Source organism: Sebastes umbrosus, chromosome 12 (assembly GCF_015220745.1).
Source record: "Sebastes umbrosus isolate fSebUmb1 chromosome 12, fSebUmb1.pri, whole genome shotgun sequence".
Lineage (NCBI taxonomy): Eukaryota > Metazoa > Chordata > Actinopteri > Perciformes > Sebastidae > Sebastes > Sebastes umbrosus.
In genome coordinates, this window is record NC_051280.1 from 19,877,105 (window position 1) to 19,898,609 (window position 21,505).

The 21,505-nt window shown below is 41.9% G+C and overlaps 1 protein-coding gene across 22 annotated transcripts in view; it reads left to right on the forward strand.

Moving 5' to 3' along the window:
- The window catches only part of mbnl1 (muscleblind-like splicing regulator 1), a 44,748-nt gene that overhangs the window by 15,697 nt on the left and 7,546 nt on the right, over positions 1–21,505 (forward strand). For 10 of the 22 annotated variants that reach the window (XM_037786836.1, XM_037786835.1, XM_037786834.1 and 7 more), the window contains exons 3-6: positions 17,466–17,681; positions 17,842–18,063; positions 19,542–19,781; positions 20,782–20,835. In XM_037786836.1, the coding sequence (XP_037642764.1) occupies positions 17,466–17,681; positions 17,842–18,063; positions 19,542–19,781; positions 20,782–20,835 (732 nt within the window). The remainder of the gene's footprint in view (positions 1–17,465; positions 17,682–17,841; positions 18,064–19,541; positions 19,782–20,781; positions 20,836–21,505) is intronic. The other 12 variants (XM_037786840.1, XM_037786848.1, XM_037786844.1 and 9 more) reach the window with 3 other exon arrangements.

A 21,505-nucleotide genomic window follows, 5' to 3' on the forward strand; every position in this document is an offset into this window, starting at 1 on the left:
GTTTGTATTCTGCCCCTGCAGACATCGGTGACTCGTGGTCATTGGCAGTGTGTGAACAGGGCAGGGTTAGGATGAGGACAGCGTGTGCGAGTCGACTCAGAGAACAGTGTTTATAGCCAGATGTGGACAGAGGAACATTGTGAAGCCCAGGCTGAACTCTCCCCAAGTTTCCTCACAATGTGCCTGTGCACGTGTGTGATTGTCAAAATTACAAGCCAGGTTAAATCTTTCTTGTTTATTATATCTTGAATCCTATTTTTCTTAGTTTTGGCCTTCATTTCTATCAGTGGAGATCGCCTCCATCATTCTACCTGATATCCTGAGATCATCCAAGAAACACAAGCTACCACATACATAATCACACAGGTTTAAACTAACCCTGAGTTCAGCCATTTATTAGTAACAGAAAATAAATATGTTAAAATTATTACACAAACCGTCTGTTTATAGTTTATAGACCCCCTTCCTCGGGTTCAACTTTGATGTATCGTGCACAATTTTCCAATGCAATGAGTGATTATGGCCAAGATTTCTGATGAGCTCATTTTTGGCTTCACCTCCTCATAGAGAAGTAGATAATCTGGCTAAATTTGTTTACAACCTGTGATTTGACCTGATCGCCTGAATGCTCATTTATTTCCCCATCGGACTTTGTTGAAGCGATGTCGCCGTGTTCCCAGATGTCAAAAATGTATTTCAATGTTATAATAACCAATAGAAATGGTGGCCAAAACTACAAAAACAAGACCCAAGCTGTAAGATACTGAAACACAATGACTATCTTGATGTCCTGGACCCCTCAGTTCAATACAGTGACCACATGTAGACATTCACTGACAACACAGTAGAGCTTTTATCTACAGGCGGAAGGATCTCGATACGTGAACGTGTGTTTAAATTGTCACTCACGCTGAGGTAAATATCAGCCACTGGAAACGAGTAGCTGGCAGATATCCGGAGGCTTTTTGAGGGAACCGAGGGGCCTATTTTAGTAGTTTGGACTCATTTTCCACTAGGACTTGTGTATTAATGGAGATGGGTGATACTTTTTTTAACTGTACGCCCCATTTTTTCCACTGGTAATGAAAAACAGAGCAGGTCTCTGAAAGCCGCAGTGGAAACAGCAGGAGAAAGCGAGACAGAGAGAGAGAGCAAATGAGGATTGAGGAAATCAGATGCGAAGGCTGTTTGTTGCACGTATATATAATATATATATATAAGACCTAAAATACGGACCCATTCACCACATTAAGGTTTTCCTCTCACAGGGACCCACAAACCCACACACTGAAATATCACATGTCCTACTCTACTTTTCACGCAGGTTCAGTGCTTAAAATAGGACAAATTCTCAATTAGTTGTGTTACATGAAGACACATCACTCACCATTAGTAGTCTTTCAACCCCCCCCCCCCCCCCCCCCCCCCCCCCCACCACACACACACACACACACACACACACACACACACACACACTGCACTCTCTTGGACACATGTGCACACACTTTCTGCCCATGAGAGAGGATCGGCCTTCTTCTTGAGAAGTGTATAATTAGAACAGGTCTCACATGATCACCAGTGCATAGCTGAGCAGGTCACACCCAAACCCAGTCATATCCCCAACAACCACTCTCTCTCTCTCTCTCTCTCTCTCTCTCTCTCTCTCTCTCTCTCTCTCTCTCTCTCTCTCTCTCTCTCTCTCTCTCTGGCCTCCTTTTTTACATGGTGTGCACACACACACACACATGCACATACATAGATCACGCACGAAAAAGCATTTGTCCTGCACTGAACCACACATGTAGATTCCATGCTGAGGGAATTAGAGCAGGAACTGTATTTGTACCAGAAATAGCAAAAACAGTTAAATCACCATTTTGGTTTTTCGTGGGAAGATGTTCATGGCAGTAATCAAATGTGGATGATATACCCCCAAGCAAAACAATCAATCAGAACCAAGTTTTCATCTAGGCCACATGCAGAATTGAAACTGGTGGTGTGTGCGTTCTTGCATGTCTCCATGCACTTGCAACACGCATGCGTGGGTTGTTCACTGGCCTTAGACTTTAGGCCGTAACCTCAGAGCGCAGGCCTTTTCCGTCGCCAGTGTATCTGGTCGCTGCAGCACAGGCGGCTCAGCTATGTCGAAGCGGGGTAAATATTTGGAGAAGGATAACGGCTGCCAGAGCTCCCTGATTTAAAGTCTGCTTTGTAACTTTGTCTATTAATGATTAACTTCTAAGCAGCCGCTGATTCTTAATCTGTATAAAAGATTCTTATTTGCAGCTGAATATTTTGATCAGAATAACCGATGAGACAGGTGGAAAAGTGCGGCGCAGCATATGCTCCTTTGAGCTGCACTGCATCTGACAAAACTACAAGAGGAGTTTACGTGATATGTTGAGGAAGTAACCTAACTTTAACCTTCAGTAGTTGTAATCACTTCTACTCGCTCCACTAAAGCATTCCCTAATCAGATTGGAGTATAATAGTCAGCTCAGATTGCAGAAGCGAGCGAGCCCGCCTCATTAGTTTATACTAGAATGAGTCGGAAACAATATAGGTTACTCTCTACAGTAAATGAACTGTAACACTGCAGCTCCACCCCACCCACACAAAGGTAAACTGCCAGTTTATTTCAAGTACCGTACCATCCCACTTTTCATCTGATGCAAGCCTATTCTAGTCCACCGTTGCTTGTTTTCATTCTCCTCCCATCTTGGTGAGTCCTTCTACTTGATTTCCCGCTCAGTCTGTTTTTTGCCTCATTTACTTTCAGGCCACACCCATCGCTGGACAGGGTGGTTCACATTACACCCAGTTAGACACACACACTCACGTACATAAACCCATGTAGCACGAGTTTAGAGGCTGGAGTGGCATCAACAAGCGACCTTGTGTGAACCCAGGAGCGGCAGCAGGTCCTTGTTTACCCCCAACACTGCTCTCCATGTCATAAAAAAAAGGAGTGGTAACCGTCCACCATGAGTTTGAATACACACACACAGCATAGATAGACCTTGTACTTTGTCTACCTGCCAACCTGATACACCCACTGTCATCATGTCTGTGCTCTGAGAAAAAGAGACCAAGTGCATGCGCGTGCACACATGTGTGTGTTGTATCTGTATTAGTAGTGCTGTTGCAGCGGGTTTCTTTGTGTTACCACGCTGTTCTGAGCCAAGATTACATTCCTGCAGAGCAGAGGGCGGGTAAATACCTCTTATTTATCTCTCTCTCTGTCTCTATCTCTCTCTCTCGCCGTTTGCGTCTCTATCTGTCTTTCCTCTCGTTTTGCTGACCATATTTTGACAGCATGTTTATGTTCAGTGGTTAGATGGAAATACAGTCAGGTTAAACACGAACACACACACACACACACACACACTGAGAGGCAGTCGGCCAGACCGACATGTGGGGTAAATATTAGCCGCGTTGCTAGTCGACAGTGTTTTTTTATGATTTCAAACAAATTATCCAGCCAATATCTGGTCAGTAAAATCAACACATCATGTTCTGTATGTGTGTAAGCATATGGTTATGAGTTCAGAAGGCTAATGTGTATTTGACACTACTGTCACACACTGCATTAAAAGACACGCTGCACATGGCCACCTGTAGGCAACAGTTGTCATTTCTGTGGACAGTGATGAACTAATAAAAACCAGAGCACAGAATTTAGTTTAAAGCTGCAGTAGGTAGAAATGGAGCAAATATGACTAAAAAAAAGTTATTTTAATAAAACGGTCACTATATCCTGACAGTAGTGCACGAGACAGGTAATCTGAAAAAAATCATGTGCCTCTGTGTCCTCCGGTGCTCCTAATGGCATCTGGAAGATTTCACAGACTAGATGAAAACAACCAATCAGAGCCGGGCTGGAGCCTGCCCACTCTGAGCAGCTGTCAGCGAACTCCGATCAAACGGTCAAACTAGGCAGCGCTGATCAAATATGAATCAATATTCTGTTACTGTAATGCCTATTTCTCGCCTCACATGTTTTCAAAAACATCTTGTAGTGTACTGTTTAGCTGTAAAATGAGAAAGTTTGTGACCCGGCCGGTCAGTTTTTATTGAACACTGGATTCTTTATTTTTGGTGAATATTATTGGGACTTTTGGCATTTGATTATCTTACACTTAATTCCCCAGATCCACTTTGTTTGAACCAATCCAACAGCATTCAATCAAAATTGCAGGAGAAAACCAGGAAGAACAAACGTTACGTTACTGAGCGCCATTTTGCACCAGTTACTCTGTTGTTAAAATGGCATTACATTTGGTGAAGAGCGCATTTAGACTTGTTTAGGACTCGAAACTCAAAGTTTAGGACTTGGGACTTGACTTGAGACTTGCGTGCAAAGACTTGAGACTTACTTGTAACTTCCAAAACAATGACTTGGTCCCACCTCTGGCTGTAACACATATTAAACATAAGCGTGAATAAAGCTGAAAGAGAATCATCGGACATGATAAACTCTCTACAGTATTTGACATAAACAGTTCAAACCTCCTCCTCGGATGTTATCTAAATAGATCCGTGCCACATTCAGACACAATCCCAATGCATTGTTTATCCGCACAACAGCCGCAGATAGGCGTGTGGAGTCCAAAGCCACTCATGGTCGTGTGATCCTCACATTGCTTGCTTCGCTGGCCTTTCGCCAGAAGTTACAAGCCCCGAAGAAAAAACTAAGAAAAAAAGGAAATAGGACACCTGTGCACAGTGTAATAATGTCAGAATGTGACCAAGACAAATGTGTTTACAGGATGAAGGTTTTCAGTAGCACCGTGCTAATCTCAAATCAGGGTACTGCAGTGAAGCTATAGGTCAGACAGACACTGTTTTCTGGATCCATATGGGTTTCTCTCCTCTGCAGTCAGCGCATGGGATCGCCCTCCTAATTGGATTTTTAATGAGATATCTATGGGTGCATCCACAATGAAAATCTCCTCTAAATTAACAAGGCTAGGAGGAGTCAGTCATCCATAACATTCAGCTTTTACTAGAAGAGAGCTATTCATATCGCAGTGTCGTCTGTTTGGCTGCGCTCGGTGCTCTCTGATTAAAATGAGCAGGTCTCTCCAGATAAGAGCTGAGTCACATTGCAGGGGCTTTTATTTTAGTAAGTAGGATCTTTTACGTCTCTGTCGCCTGGCGTTGAGGGGTTTATTCTTATGTCTTTGTCACTTTCATGCTGGAGAGATTTGTGTTTGGACCAGTCTAATCCAGGCCTGCACACACACACGCTCTTGACACATACACAGAGACATTCTTTGGTCTGCTCTTTCCATGGTGTGTGCATCCTTGTCAGATCAATTTGGCTGTGCTGTCTTCTCTGTGAGCTTATGTGACGGAACATCAGCGACAACAGCCCGTCTTTTCTTCTCAGTGTCAGCCGTCCCTGTCCCTCCATCACACTGGGCTCCTTTATAACACCACTGATACAATGATTACTTCTCTAGCCTCTCTCTCTCGCTCTCTCTCTCTCTCTCTCTCTCTCTCTCTCTCTTTAACATACAGACATACCATGAAACCTCACATAGCCTCAGGGATTGTTTGCTTCACCAATTAACAACTGTTGACAGATCAAAGCAGAGATTGCAGTGATGCATAATCTAAAACTCAGACGACATGCACATGCATGCAGTCACATACATTTCTACCAGGTATTGGTGATGTCACTTGGCTTGTATTTGTGGTTTTATGTATGGAGTTTATTGGATGAAATGTCGTTTTCCAAGCAAATATTAAAGCAAACAGGAAACTACATCAGCGCATACATTTACCGGTATTCAAACTTTTACACTATAAAGGTAAATCTGTTTATATCCACACATACTGTTGAAAGGAATAAATCCTCATCATGCTTCATTTATATGAACACTTCATACAAACCAGTTTTTTATAGGCTTAGATATCAACTTTTCAGTGCTCGTGACATGAATTTGGTAATGTAGTTTCTTTATTTGAACAGGGACAATGCACAAGGCACTTTAACCTTATACAAAACAAGGAGAAATGTAACGTACCGGGTTTTAGCAAATTGCTATTTTGCGCCCGTAGTCCCTGGTCAAGCTAGACATTATGGTTGGCTCCATCCTGCAGACATACTGTAAGCATGATAAACATTTCTGTCTTCAGCAATTTTAACCCCAATGCAGCTAAACATTGTTCAAACCCACAGAACCCTATTTTAATACCAAATACATCAGACTGAATTCAGGAAAATGTGTATAAAATGATGCACTACATGACACCTAATATTATGTAAAAGGAGCCATTTACATCTAGAATACATGTATTTCCATTTGGTGACACGGCGCTGCCATGAGTCTTGGGTTTGAATATTTTACTCAGTGTAAACATTGTAAAGCTTCAATACAGAGCTGTAACAAGCCACCACAGAATATACAGTATATGATACTGTCAAGACTTTAATATGAAATGAACAGTGTGTAACATTTAGGGGGATCTATTCGCAGAAACAGAATATAATATTTATAAGTATGTATTCTTTAGTGTATAATCACCTGAAAATAAGAGTTATTGTGTTTTCGTTAGCTTAGAATGAGCCCTTCATATCTACATAGGGAGCAGATCCTCTTCACAGAGTCCGCCATGTTTCTACAGTGTCCCAGAACGGACATACCACTTTGTTAACATTTCCTGCTTGGGCCATAGTCGTTAACGTGACGTAGTTAACCCCCGTCACTCCACTCAGCAGCAGGGAAACAAGACACGGGAAACCTCCGTTGGTCTTGAGGAACTGACGCATTTATTTCTGCACCAACGGCAACTTTCACTGTACATTCACTTGATATTCTAAAAGCTAAATTAACTCTGTCTTCTGCTCCACTTCTTCGCTCTCACACATTCGCTGCCGCTCTCTCTCTCTTGCTTCACCACTCAATTACCACATATACACACACTCTAAGCACTGACTCTGCTCCAATTGACCTGCCATTCGCGTTTTCGTGTCGGCAACCGTATTTCTTCTACGCGCTTAGCACATGGTAGAGGTTGCCATCTGCATCCTCACTGCTAGATGTTGCTAAATCCTACTCACCTTTCCTTTAAAGTGCAGTTTAATACCACAGCAAACACTCGCTGATCAGCTACTTTGTCAGTAATACAACAGAAGAGCAAACGGTGCATTGGCTTACAGTGCAGCCAAACAAACTCACATTGTCTTAACAAAGAAGAAAAATGCTGAAAGCGGCTGTTGTCTTGATCGTGGTTTGTGGCTTACCGCGGTGACAAACATATTGCGTTTTCCCGAATTACATGCATGCATAATATTCCTTTGAATCCCTTGTGTTTAGGTAGGCAATCTAAATCCAGCACAAGAATGGCAGACTCCACCACTACTAATAAAAACGACTATATAAAGGGAGAATTACTTAATGGGATTGCTATTGCAGAAAAAATGGCACACATAAATAGTATCAAAAATGGGGGTTGATTTCAAGGGAACCTACGGGACTTTAAAGCTACTTAAGTGGAAATAAGAGGGGGAAACTGAATGACAAGGGGAATTACCTGTATCCATCTCCGTCTCAAACATTCTGTTTCTCTCTTTCTTGTCGTTTTTTTCATTACCTCTTACATGCGAACAGTCACATAGCCAGTCAGTCAGCTCTGCCATTATCCTCCCATTAGACAGGTGAGAGAGGAGGAGAGGAGCTTGAGGGCACAGCTACTCACTTAGCCTCAGCTCTCTCGACACCTATTCACGCCGCTCCTCCCTCTCGCCAGCTGTTAGGTCCATCAGTCAATTTTACCCTGCCCCTTATGCCAAAACGCCAAAGAGAAGCTACACGGTGAGATGAGATGAAAGGCACGAGAATGTGAGGCAACATTAGCTGATAACTGTCCATCTAGTGCATTGCTTTCACAGTGTCTGGGCCTGTCTGATTCCAACCCTAACCTTAAACCTGGCAGAACGTTTTTGGCATCATTTGGCAAAAAATTCCATAAAAACCTTTCAGCATATTGTAATTCAAGTGTTCTGAGAGATAACTAGACTTCTGCTCCTCCTCATGGCTCTGTATTCAGGCTGTAAAAAATCGAACCCGTGACAAGAGACTTTGGCCAATCACAGGTTAAACCGATTAAACGGTCAAACTAGGCAGCTCTGATCAAATATGAATCAATATTCTGTTACTGTAATGCTGTTTAGCTGTAACAAGATGTTTCTGAAAACATTTGAGGCGAGAAATAGGCATTACAGTAACAGAATATTGATTCATATTTGATCAGCGCTGCCTAGTTTCACCGTTTGATTAGAGTTTGCGAGTGATTGACAGCTGCTCGGAGACGGCAGGCTCCAGCTCGGCTCTGATTGGTTGTTTTTCCTCCGGTCTGTGAAAGCTTGCAGATGCCGTTAGGAGCACCAGAGGACACAGAGGCACATGATTTTTTTCAGATTACCTGTCTCATGCACATACTGTCAGGATAAAGTGACTGTTTTTAAATCATATTTGCTCCATTTCTACCCACTGCAGCTTTAAAATAGCAAAACGAAGCCATTTTATAGTTTCTCTTCTAACTCCTTTTATGTGATATTGAGCTAAAACAGTAAACACATTATCAACATCCTCACAGATGATGTCTCCGTTTTTGGCTAGCCATGATCCATCATGTGCCCTTGTTTTTTGACCTGAAACAGTGGCACCACCTGAGATCCAATTACTGTTAGCCCTGATTAGTTTTGTGTGACATGCACGGACTGCTGCAGTCTCTGTTTACACTGCCTCATACTGCACTGCATCCAGGTACATGATATATTGCTTTATATATCATGGGTACTAGCAGCATTTGCATTAGCATTACTTGCTGTTACACACTGCCAGTTAATAAGGGTGGCCTTCAGGACTGGACCTTGGGTTGATTTCTTGCTCAGATGTCATTGGTTGCTTTAGCTCCTCTCACCTCATTTGTATGGGATTCAGACGATTTATTTATTGAAAACTTTGTGACAACCCTTAAAGAATAGAAGAGAATAAAATAGAAGATTGGAGGTTGTGATGTGAGCCAATTAAACAGGTCAAATGCTAGTATTGTATCCTCCTTTAGGGATGCACACATCCAACTTTTTCAGTCCCCATACCGGTAGCGATACCTGGGCTTTGGGTATCGGCCGATACTAAGTGCCGATCCGATACCAGTGTTTAATTAATAAGCTGTATGCCTCACTGTGTAGAAGTGACTGGGATCATTCTTTTATGTGTAAGGCCACATCAGACTTGACTTAAACATTGCTTTCTTAATTTTGTAAAACAAAATGTAACAAATAAATACATAGATATACATTTACTGAATTGATATTTATTACTAAAATAATAAATCTTACACCAGCAACTTGGTAAAAAATCTTAAAATTATCAGGAATTACAATTCAAGTGTAAACCCTTTTAATGCAGCAACAATTTGCTCAAAACATAAACAGGAATTCAAATTTAAGTATATAATGTATATGGTATATAAACATAGAATTGAATTGAATAGATCGGCCACATTGTCACAGATACCCAACCCAGCTATTTGAGTCAGTAAAGGCCTGATATCCGATCAGGTATCGGCATCCCTATCCTCCTTGATTTTGAAATCTGGGATGTGCTGCCCTATCACATTTTATAATAAAACAGAAGCATTCCTTTTTTTCCCTGCCTTATTACAGGACATCAACGCCTGTACAGAATTTGTGAAACAAGTAAAGTCACACTCACAAACAAATTGAATTATCCCACTCCACTGTCAGTTTGTTTCTTACTCTTCAAGAGAGAAACAATTTGAAGAGTTAATGTGAGGCAAAATCCCTTCTTAAAATGCAATAAGAGAAAGAGAGCAAGAGGCTGAAAGCACCCTGCTTGTGCTAGTGCCAAGCGCGAAGGAGATAATCACACTCAGAAACAGGATTAGGCCAGTTGACAGTGGGATTAGAGCTGTGGATAGGATTACAGTTTGTGAGATCAGATTAGCACAAAACATGCCAGATTAAATCTGTTAGCGCTGCAAACCAAATTAATCATTTGCCTGGTGGTTATTACCTAGCCATTAATGGAAGAGAAGTTTTTTTCAGTGTGTTTCTACAATCCAGGTGTCTCAAAACTGAGAAGGAAATGATCCATGTGCAGATAATAATGCTAATAATAATAATAATAATAACAATGGTGGTCGTGGTGTGGGTTGGAAAGGGAGAACAAACGGCCGGGATCAAAGAACGGCATATAAAAGACCAAAGGAGAGCCTCTAAACTTTCTTTAAGCTTTTGAAGTTTTTTTTTAGATGCATCGCAAAGCTGGCACTCTGAAGAGGTAGAAACAAGGTTGTAGTCTGCATAAAAGAGATGAGAACGATGGGGAAGCCATACAGTACACTTTTCTCATCTTGGTCAAAGGATTTTTCTTTCTGTGTGCCTTTGTTACTTCTGCCTTATGTGATTCCTTCTTTTTCCTTTGTTCTGATCTGTCTGTGACGAAGTTCATGTGATTCTTACTGCTATTCGGGACTGTTAAAGCTTATCTGTAATGATTTTAATAGATACAGCATTTATACATCCATCTAATGTATATAATGGTGTGGAATCATGAAAGTGCATGTAGTGTAGTGTAGATCCTCTGCTAAGGCACTAGAAGCAAATTCTAACCATTAGTATCACCAAATTACTCATCTTTCCACTTTTGAAATGGCAGATTGAGATATAGTGCCGACTTTGATCGTCAGCCTGTGAGGCCTACAGATGCAGAGAAAAGAGCGCACCTCAGTCATTTCAGAAACAATAGCGTTGTTATTGACGCCTCGCTGCCGCCTGGACCTTGTGATTTCTGCGCAATGACTCCTCTCTCTCCCTCCCACTGGGGAAGCGGAGCTCGGAGATGATTAAATGAACGTTCCCGTGCCTCCTCACGTACTCACACTGCGAGTACTGGATGGCTTTCATAAAGTACTGCTGTTCAAATCGATACCTGCGAGATTGCTCTGTTATTACTGATAATGAAAAGTACAGAAATAACCTTGTTACCCCTTATAGAGGAGAGGAAGCAGCGCTGCATTGAACAGAGACTGTAGAGAAAAACTGGCGTAAATAAAGTCACATGAAAGCGTGTTTTTGCATGAGAAGAGATAGAGAGAGATAGCGAGAAAGAGGAGGGAGGGCATGTCAGGAGAAAAACAGAGAGGTCTAAGTTTGGATCCAGGGCTCCTGTGTACGTGACATCTGACCTGAGGCATTTCTGAGAACCAACACCCTCTCAAGTTTGAATAACTCATTGCTGTGTGTGTTTGAGTCTATATAAATAGTGCGGTTTGTGTGGCTGCCACTGCGTCTAATGCATATGTGTGTTTATATTTGAAGACTGTCATCTCCAGTTTGGCGCAGTGTTTCTTTAAGTTGTCTCTTTGAAAATCAACTCAAATTTTTCTACACAAAAACATGTTTTTATCTGGCTGACCTTATCGCTGTCTGTGTGGTCTATGTTGTAGCCTATAATCCTTTTTTCTCTCTTCGACGTTGTTTGGTGAGGGTGGTAATGCGTCACCGGGGGCATACTGTAACTATTATCATAGATTAACACTCCCTCCCTCCTCCATATCTCAATAAGCTCCACCGGTTACATCAACTCCCTGACCACTAAGCTGTGCAGCATGGATCACAGCGTACACTGAGTCCCAGCAGGGAGATATACATATAAACACAAGGGTATGAGTGTGCGTTCATGGTTTGATATATAAAAATGCACAGTAGGCAATATGAGAGGCGATGCCAGCCCCCCTTGTTGGAAATGCTTATTTGTTAAAAATGAACAAATCGCCTACTGGAAATGCAAGCGAGGAACAACCCTGCATCATAAGACTTCTTCACCCTCAACTTTACTGCTAATTTAATGCACAATTAAGTGGCTAAAAACAAAAAGGAAATCAATTGTACTTTACTGTAAAAGGATATTATTGATTGTGAATTGCTCATTGCTTTAGGTGGCTCAATACTTGCAAATATACCAGCAATAAGACCACACCACCACCACGTCTAAATATTCTCATTTCCAGTAATTTGCATGCTACTTTCACTGACTATCAGGACAGTTCTGTTTGCCATGCCACTGACAGATCATCTGCACATAGTCAGGTTATTGACTTGAGTCGATATGTTTTATATTTCGTGCCATATTCGTGCGCACAGTAGAGACAAAGAGACCAACCGCCGGGGCCTGGTCCTTTGAGTCTCTGCTGCGCTCCGGCAAAACAAAGCTTCATTCACAGTGTGTGTGAGGAGAGAGGGCTTTCATCTCTGCGTATGTTTGGACAGAAGTCACTGGAACGCAGGGCAGAGAGAAAGGGGTAGCTTCACACCAGAGCCCAACACGACCGAGCCTCACGCCATAACATCACACCACATCACTGGAGCGTCAAACACAAGAGACATATTATAAACATTTTCACATGCAGGATACATATTTGTTCATAAGGGATGCTTCAAATTACTGATTTAAAACAGACGTACCATTAGTTGCATAGCAAAATATATTTCTCCTCATAATTTTAAATAATTTTTGTGTTTTATGAATTACAAGACAGTTTTACCTCTTCAGGCCTCTATACATTATTCAAATAAAACAATCTGAGATTTCTTCTACATATTTGGTTCTAGGGATGGTAAACAGTGGGGGTGGGAATCATCACAGGCCCCACAATACGATATTATCACAATAATTAAGTCACGATACGATCTTGTTGCGATTTTAAACATTTTAAGATAAGTATTGCGTTAATATATATTGCAATTTATTGCTTTTTTCAACGGCAAATTATGCAGTTTGTTGAAATCTGTTAAGGGACCCCTTTGAAAATAGCCATGCCAGTTTAAGCGTAAATTTGGACCGTAATTTAGCGTTCTTCCCGACAAGCTGACATGGAACCGATCGATTCCTTAGGTTTTCTAGTTTCATATGATACCAGTATCATCACTTCGCTTTAAGACAGAGCCTGATACAACCTCCTAAAGTCAGAATAGCGACCGGTTGTTAAGAGGTTAATAGTTTATATAATAAAAGATTGATAAATGACGTCGGTGTATCGATACAATATTGCCACGCAAAATATTACAATACTATGCTGTATCGTTTTTTTCCTCAGATGGTCCTGATGACCCGAGAGGTCTGCATGGTTCATAGCGTAGCAGCAGATTAGAAATGTATTTTGGCCCTAAACTATTCAGTGCTTTATAAACCAACAGTACAGAGGGGTTGCAAGTCAAAAAGGTTGGCACCCACTGCTTTATTGGCTGTGTTTGACTCTAACCCTTAAGTAGAAAACGTTTTTTTTTCCTTCACCTTTCTACTCTCTCACACACACACACATGCGTATTAAAACAACATCTTGCTGCATGGTTCATCTCTTCTCCTCAAAAGGATGGGATGCAGCCCCACCCAGCATTCTTTACACATTGGTTCATTGTTTGTTTAAATCCCACACAGTCACAAAAGCAGGGTGTGTGTGTGTACGGGTGAGAGGCAGAGTTAAAGAGAGGGCGATCAGGGTGGGACATGTTATTACAACTTATCATCAATCAGACTGCACGGTAGCCGGTGGGATTATTGTTCCCTGTTCTGCCCGGAGTTTGGCAAGTCTGATCTCACCAGGAGAAACTCAGACTCCCCCGCTATTAACACAAAACACAGTCTGGACTCAACTTAGAGAAGGCAGGGGAAGGTCAGTTGTTATTAAGTTAATAAAAGCCTATATTAAGTTATTTTTTTGTGATCCATCATCCACAATTATGTTATCTAAAGTAACGATGACAAGCAAATACAATGAAAAATATTTTGCAAAACAACATCTGAAATAATTAACTTATTTATTCTGTATTGTAATTTTCTGTATTATAAACATGTAAACATACAACTACATGTACTGTAAGGCAAGGCAAGTTTATTTATACAGCATATTTCAGCAACAAGGCAATTCAAAGCGCTTTACATAAAACATTAAAAACATTGAGAAACACATATAAAAGATAAAATAAGATAAAAAGAAATAAGATGAAATAGAATACATAGAATAACATAAGATGGAAAATAAGACCCGCTGAATAACAATAATAATACTTAAATTATATGTAATCTGTAAAGCACTTTTAAGAGAATAGAAATAAGAACAAGCTAAAATAGAATAAGACATAAGGTATACAATACAAAAATAAAGGTCACAAGACTACTTCTTCAGTCATTTTGCAATTTGTACTTATTAGTAGTCATTTTTATGTATACACAAACAATTTCTTTGAAATATAATAATTTAATATTATAATATTTATACTTGAGTTTTGTCATTTTGGAATCATGGTCTTTGCTAAAACAATATGTCATATTGTAGTTATATGCAGCTCTGAAACTGATCACCTGAAGTGAAAAAAAAACATTCCTGAAACACACTTTAGATGATGAAGACAAATATGTAACTACTCTATGCTCATCAACCTGCACCGACACTGGGGAATCAACTAATGATGTGGATGAATCCCTCTGAAGCTGCTCGCTTCATTGTTTTCATAATTTCTGGCATAAGCACGGAGCAATGACAAATCAGTTTATTTACTAATCGCATTCTTATCAGGTACTTTCTCACTGTGCCGTGAAAAATGGAATTTGAAGCCTTCTATGGGTCTCCATAGCACATTCATTTTTTAATTTGCATAATTACCTTTAAATTGTGTTAGTATAATGAGATATTGTAATTCTCTGTACTAGTTTTGAATCCCTTGCTGGAGACAAAAGAGCCGGTCAGTGATAAGAAATGTTAAAGATATCTTTATCATTCATCTGCAGTGAGAATCAGCTTTTTCATGATGGTTGTATTCGCAGCACAGACACAGGACAGAGAGGGGTGGACTCTTGGACTAGTTATCTGTAGTATTTTCTCTGCTGAGTTCCTGTATCTGCCAGTGAAGATTCCAGGAATCACTGTGTTGTTAGAGCAGGGGTGTCTGGCTGCTCTGTTGCCGTGGACACCGTCTCTAGCTGCTCCTCAAGGCCGCTGATGTCACAATAACAGCCACGAGCATGATGTGAGAGGGGCGACGTCTTTCTTCTCCTTCCTGCTCTCTGTCTGCATCTCCATTTCTCTCTCTCGCTCTCACTCTGCAAGTTCTAAAATTTCCCTGATGCAGCTCGCTCTCGCCGGAGTCACTATGACTCTCTCTCTTCCACTTATATGCAGCCTGACGTTTCCTCTTCTGGGACCTGATTCTGTATTCAAAATGGCTGCCGGTGTTGGTTTGATGCCATTTTTCTTTGCGTGATTCGGCAGAATGGAGTTAGAATGAAGAGTTAGCTGAAGTCGAAGCCACATGTTTCTTCCCCTCCCACCTTTACCCACACATAAACTGCTGCAGTTGTGAATCCAGCGGTCGACGGACAGGGTCATATAGGGTGAATGCAACATGATCCTCCATGCCTTTGCAACCCCCTCTGCACACACACACACTCACGCAACACAAACACACTATCTCTCTACACACTCTCACCCTCCCCTTGCTGCATGCCATTGTCACTCTCTGGATGAGTGCTATTAGAACCTGCTTTCAGCTCCTCTCGTCTCACACACATGCACTACGCACTCGCCCACTTTCCACACACACACACACACACACACACACACACACACACCTCTGAGTGTTGTCAGTGTCAGAATTCTTCTGAATGCCAGCTCAGCTTATGCACACATGGTTGGTGCACAACCAGGACAGTCTTTGATGTTAACAGGAGATCCTCGCCTCGGCATGAAAAGTTATGCTTTTGTTAAATTTTCTTTTAAAGAGGACCTATTATGCTTTTGTGATTTTCCCTTTCCTTTAGTATGTTATATATATTTTTTTGTGCATGTAAAAAGTCTGCAAAGTTACCAAGCCCAAAGTCCACGTCACAGAAACACTGCTTCTGAACTGCCTGAAACTGCCTTTTCTTAATGTAACGTGGTGATGTCACCAAGTAACACATTTGCATAATACCTGCCTCGCGGCTAGTTTGGCGCACCCTTAAACAAAGCTAGTTCGAGCGGGGCTGGAGCGGCGTCCGAAGAGTTTGGTTTGGTTAACCAATCACAACAGAGCGGGCCAGCTGACCAATCAGAGCAGACTGGGCTTTTCAGGAGGGGGTGAGGCAGGAGCTCAAACATAGCATAAAAATATTTCATGCTTCACTTGCACATTTTCATCTGCATTATTTAAGCCTGACATCTTCATTTAAAAAGTAAGACATCCTGATATGTAATGTCTCACGTCAGTTAGCTCTTCACTCGAGATTTTCTATGAACCATACCGACAAGAGACATGGCCATATTGCTGCCACCTGCCTTGTGCAACATCATTTTTAAGAAATCCCTTTAACAGGAGATCCAATGAGAACTTGAGATAGCAACTTCAGACAAGTGGGCTAAACAAGAACTCTTAAAGAGACCCCCCTGCCATTTAAGTGTCCCCCTCTCTTTTCCTTATCCCCCATCGCACCTGTCCGGTGCTCCAGTGTCAGTGAAAGTGAAGGAGATGGGAAAGGGGTATGAAGTCACGTCGGGGTATAGAGATGAATCCCGGTGGGGACAGCTCTGTCAGCGAGGGGAAGCACAGCCTGCCACAGTCCGCTCAGCTGTGCCGGAGGGCTGAAAGTGAATACACATCTCCCTTAAACTGTGGACGTGTTTGTGTGTGCGTCTGTTTTATGTTTGCGTGACGTGTGTCTGCCACCTGTTATTCGAACATGACCCCGACGTGCATGCATTAATGTGTACGCATTCTGGAGAATGTGTGTGTCAGACTTGCTCCTCGACTCCTCTTCTCCAGACTGAATTGGATACTCACAGCAGGCACCAAAAAGGGATCCCAGTCTTAGATAATTATTTGAAGACTTTGAAGTGTGACCTCAGGATGACTGCTAATACAATATATATATATATATACGGATCATATGAGTGGACAGTATTTATAGAAATGTAGCTGGACATCTGGAGAGCAGAACCACAGTGTCTGTCATGACCTGAGGCTAGCACACAGAATGTACACATGTCCCTGATGGGACTGACAGAAATAGCAAGCAATTAGCAATTAGTGGTAAACTCAACCCAGACCTAACATGATCTTCAGTGTCTGATATTGAGCATTTAGCAACAAGACTAAGAGTCTACAGCCTTGTACTATACTTAGCCCAAATCACCAAAGTGATTAGGATTCATCCTCCGAGAATCAGGAATGTCGGACCGACCGACAGACCAGCATTGCCATCCATAGAGCCAGTAGCATGACTTAAAACAGTAAAAACTTCACAAACATCATCAGCCAATGACGTTTATATCCCACAAGATTTTTACCCTGGTAGTTTCAACACATATTTATCCATAAATTGTATATTTCCAACGTGAATGCAGCCAAACCTGCAGTATATGTCATTCTGACTCTGTTGCTCCTCCTTCAGGGCCGTTGTTCCAGGGAGAACTGCAAGTACCTGCACCCTCCTCCCCACCTAAAGACCCAGCTGGAGATCAATGGCAGAAATAACTTGATCCAGCAGAAGAACATGGCCATGCTCGCCCAACAGATGCAGCTCGCCAACGCCATGATGCCCGGCACGCAGCTACCACCTATGGTGAGAGGGCACACACGTATGAACACACCACAGCTACTGCCCATGGTGAGATCACATACGTGTAAAAGCTCACACATATGCAGCATCTTCACTGTCTGCATTGCTCTTTCACTCTTTTGATTTGTCAGTCCCTCTTTTTTTTCCCCATACAAAAAAGCTCAGAGTTTGTGCTTGTATTATCTGCTTTTATTTTGTTCTCTTCCAGACCATGTTCCAGATGACGCCAAGCATGGCCACCAACGCCAATGCAGCAGCAGCTGCAGCCGCAGCCTTTAATCCCTACCTGAGCCCTATGTCACCGGGCCTGATGCCCCAAGAGATCATGCCCAGCACCCCCGTCCTCATGGCCTCCAGCCCCAACATGAGCCAAGTCCCCAACGCTGCTGCCGCTGCAGCCCAGAAACTGCTGAGAACAGATAGACTTGAGGTAACAGACGATGATGAATGGAACCTGGTTTTCTCAACATCTTATGTAGCATAGAATCAACCCACTCCTCACTTAAAGAGTTCCAGGAAACCTCTAATAAAACCTACTTCATGATGTGTTTCATAGTGGGAGTGGGGTCGCCCAGGATGATAATGAGCCTGTAAACAAGACAAGTGTTGTTAACAAGTGGTTTAACAAGCATACGAATAACGCCACTATTTATTGGACTTGCATAATCTGTCTCTGATACAGAGTTGTAATATTAATAGCAGGCATCATTATGCAAAGTAGAGGCTAATTAAAAGAAAATGAAAATAAAACCGTCACAAGTTCATATACTGTAATATTTCATCAGATTATGATGCCGAGTGCATCCCAAGAGTTGATTTGTAATTAAGAGTTGTTTACTTTTTTCATGAACTCCCTCTCACTTAATCTGCCTAATCTAGTTCCAGTACAGTTCGTGCTCTCGCACAGTACGCTTCACAAAATACCATTAGACAAGCACCAGAGATGAGCCCGAACTTGTTCAATATTTATTTGAGCAGAAAGAGCAGTAATGATTTCCTCAGCACCACCAGTAGCAACAGCAAAGGAACACGTTCTTTGTTGCGGCAGCATTGCATTCTGGTCTATCGAGGCTGCTGTGTCTTTCTCCTCTACCATGGCTGTTGGTGTGATTGTTAAGTCTAGAAAGAAGCCTTTGCTCTCTGATTCTGAGAGACCTCCACCAAATTTAAAACTGTCTTGTTACTGCACTGGAAATATCTCAATATTACTAAAAAAAAAGAATCACAAATCCACACAATAGACCCAAAAGATGCAGTTTTGTAGAGCGTTGTGCGTTTAGTAGAGCGTACATATTGTAGAATGTGTTTCCTCTTTTAAAACACACCAGTAAAATTAAAAAGTGAAGTATAAATGCAACTGCTACTTTTATTATCTTTATGGAGTTCAACCGTACACTGCCGACGCACTCAGAGCAGAAAAGCAGGGTAGATAGCAGATAAGTAAAACCCATTATGTTCATGATACATCTAATTTTAAAGAAGGTGCTGCCCTCTGGTGTCTCACATATATACTTTTAAAAATGAGACTCACACTCCAACAAACACATTACAGTTCTGTGTAAAGAAATACTAGGTTTATTGTGTTAAAGTGCAAAACCGTCCTCAGTGTGATATTTATTCAAGCACAGGAACTCTACATCTAACAGTTCCAGTTAAACAGGAAGTACACAATGTATATCTGTACAGATCTTGTGTTTGGTGTGAACGGATATTGCACAGAGGAAGGAACTAGAAAATGACTTACACAACAAGAGGAATGTGACCTTGCAAAGCATTTTAATCTATTTATTGAACTGCAGGTCTCTAAGCTAAATGGATAAATGGAAGGCTTGATGAGTCATACTTGTTCTTGTATTGTATCCACATGCTGTGTTTTTCACGATTTCTGTCCTCTCACCTCGCTTCCAGGTGTGTCGGGAATATCAGAGGGGCAACTGCTCTCGGGGAGAGGAGGACTGCCGCTTCGCCCACCCCGCAGACAGCACCATGATCGACACCAACGACAACACCGTCACCGTGTGCATGGACTACATCAAGGGCCGGTGCTCTCGGGAAAAGTGCAAGTACTTCCACCCGCCGGCCCACCTGCAGGCCAAAATTAAGGCTGCCCAGCACCAGGTGAACCAGGCCACAGCCGCCGCGGCCATGGTGAGCAGTCTGTACAAGCGTGGTCACACTCATTCACTCACACTCCTACACAACAGGGCTTAAAGGAGCAATTTTGAGGAAGTTATTACTTTTTATACCAGGGTATTTATTATAAGTAGGAAATATGTTCTTTGGCTCACACTCCAATTCATGTTTGAAAGTGTCTCACCAACCTGGTTGGTATTTTTCAGTTCTGCTTTTGCCAGGTCAAATTTTAAAGGTGTAAGTTGAACAGGATCAGAACTGGATGAAATGAAGAAGGATCGGACAATGGATCGGATAATGAGTGCATTTGAGTGGGTTTTTTTTCCTTCCTAATGTGAAGAGAAAAAAAAGTCTTGTTCCTTGTTCATCTCATCCCGGAGCACAAGCAGAGAGTCAGTTCCTCCTTCTCTCTCTCTGATGGCCTGGTCTTATTTGTGACACCATTGTTTCTGTACTTCCTATCTATTACTTCTCTTCCTCTTGACACTATTTAAAAAGGTCTCACAGTAACAGCACCTGTGAATAATAGCGCAGCCACACTTGATAACAGTGTTTTCTACGTGCTCTTATCGACATAGCGAGGCTGAGAGGCTTTGGGCGAATCGCCGTCGCCATGTGACACTGATTATGAAACAGAAACCTGTGAATTTGTGCTTCCATGTAATTTTTTCTGTCTGAGAACTGAGAGAAAAATGATTGAATAATATTCTCACCGCTATATTCATCCATCTCTGTGTGACAATGACTAATGTAGATTGGTAGTTATCATTGATTATTGATGATCATGTAACTGTTGAGCAGTAGAGCTAGTGTCCACACTGTGCATGCCTTAGTCCTGTTATCCCCTTGTATATTGCATTCCAATGATTTGTTTTTTTATTTGTTTTTGTTTTTTCTCACCTATACCCAAACTGCACTGCTGCCCCCATGATGCACCTCTGCTTGCTGGTTTATGTTAATGCGCTTGAACCCCATTGGCCCATTGCCATCATGTGCTCGCTGCCTGCTAATTAAGACTCAGTCGGCTGTCAAATCACTGAAGCGACCCCTCGACGCAACCTTTGACCTGGTACTATGACCTTTCACCTTTTAGCTTGGCATGTGGCTTTGTTGTAGAGCAGTGTTTTAACCAAAGATACCTAGCTATTTTTGTTTGTCGTTGTCTCAGTGCAATGTCTGTTTTTTCCTCCTGTTGATCTGTCATTATATTGCCTGTGATAAAATGATTGTGGCTTTTACCGGGTTCAGGTTTGCAATCCAACACCACAAAACAACTACCTTCATGTAGAAAAAATCACCTCAAAACACAAATTCAAACATGGAATTTGTGATAAGGAGCCACAATCAATTCATCACCGGTAGCCTATTTAACAAAAAGTCAGCGAGGGCTAGGGAAGTAGAGCTTCTTATAATGGTGGCATGGCTTCAGTCTTACGTCCGAGTCAGTGGTCAGTGTTGTGGAGCGGCTCAATCAAATGTGTGCATGTCTGTGTTGCTAGTGCATGTCAGATGGATAAGGGTGGGGCTAAGAGGAGCAGTCTTTAAAACCATACAGGAGGGATCCCACCATAACAGATGATTACAGTTCAAATGATAGTTCACTCCCATCATCAGATCTTGTCACAGATATTCAGACCTCAAGGATGGCCTCATGCCAACACAAAATCCACATATGGTGCAAATATTCACACCGGAAAGAAATAACATTTTTAACATCTGACTCCTTTGGCCTGAGACCA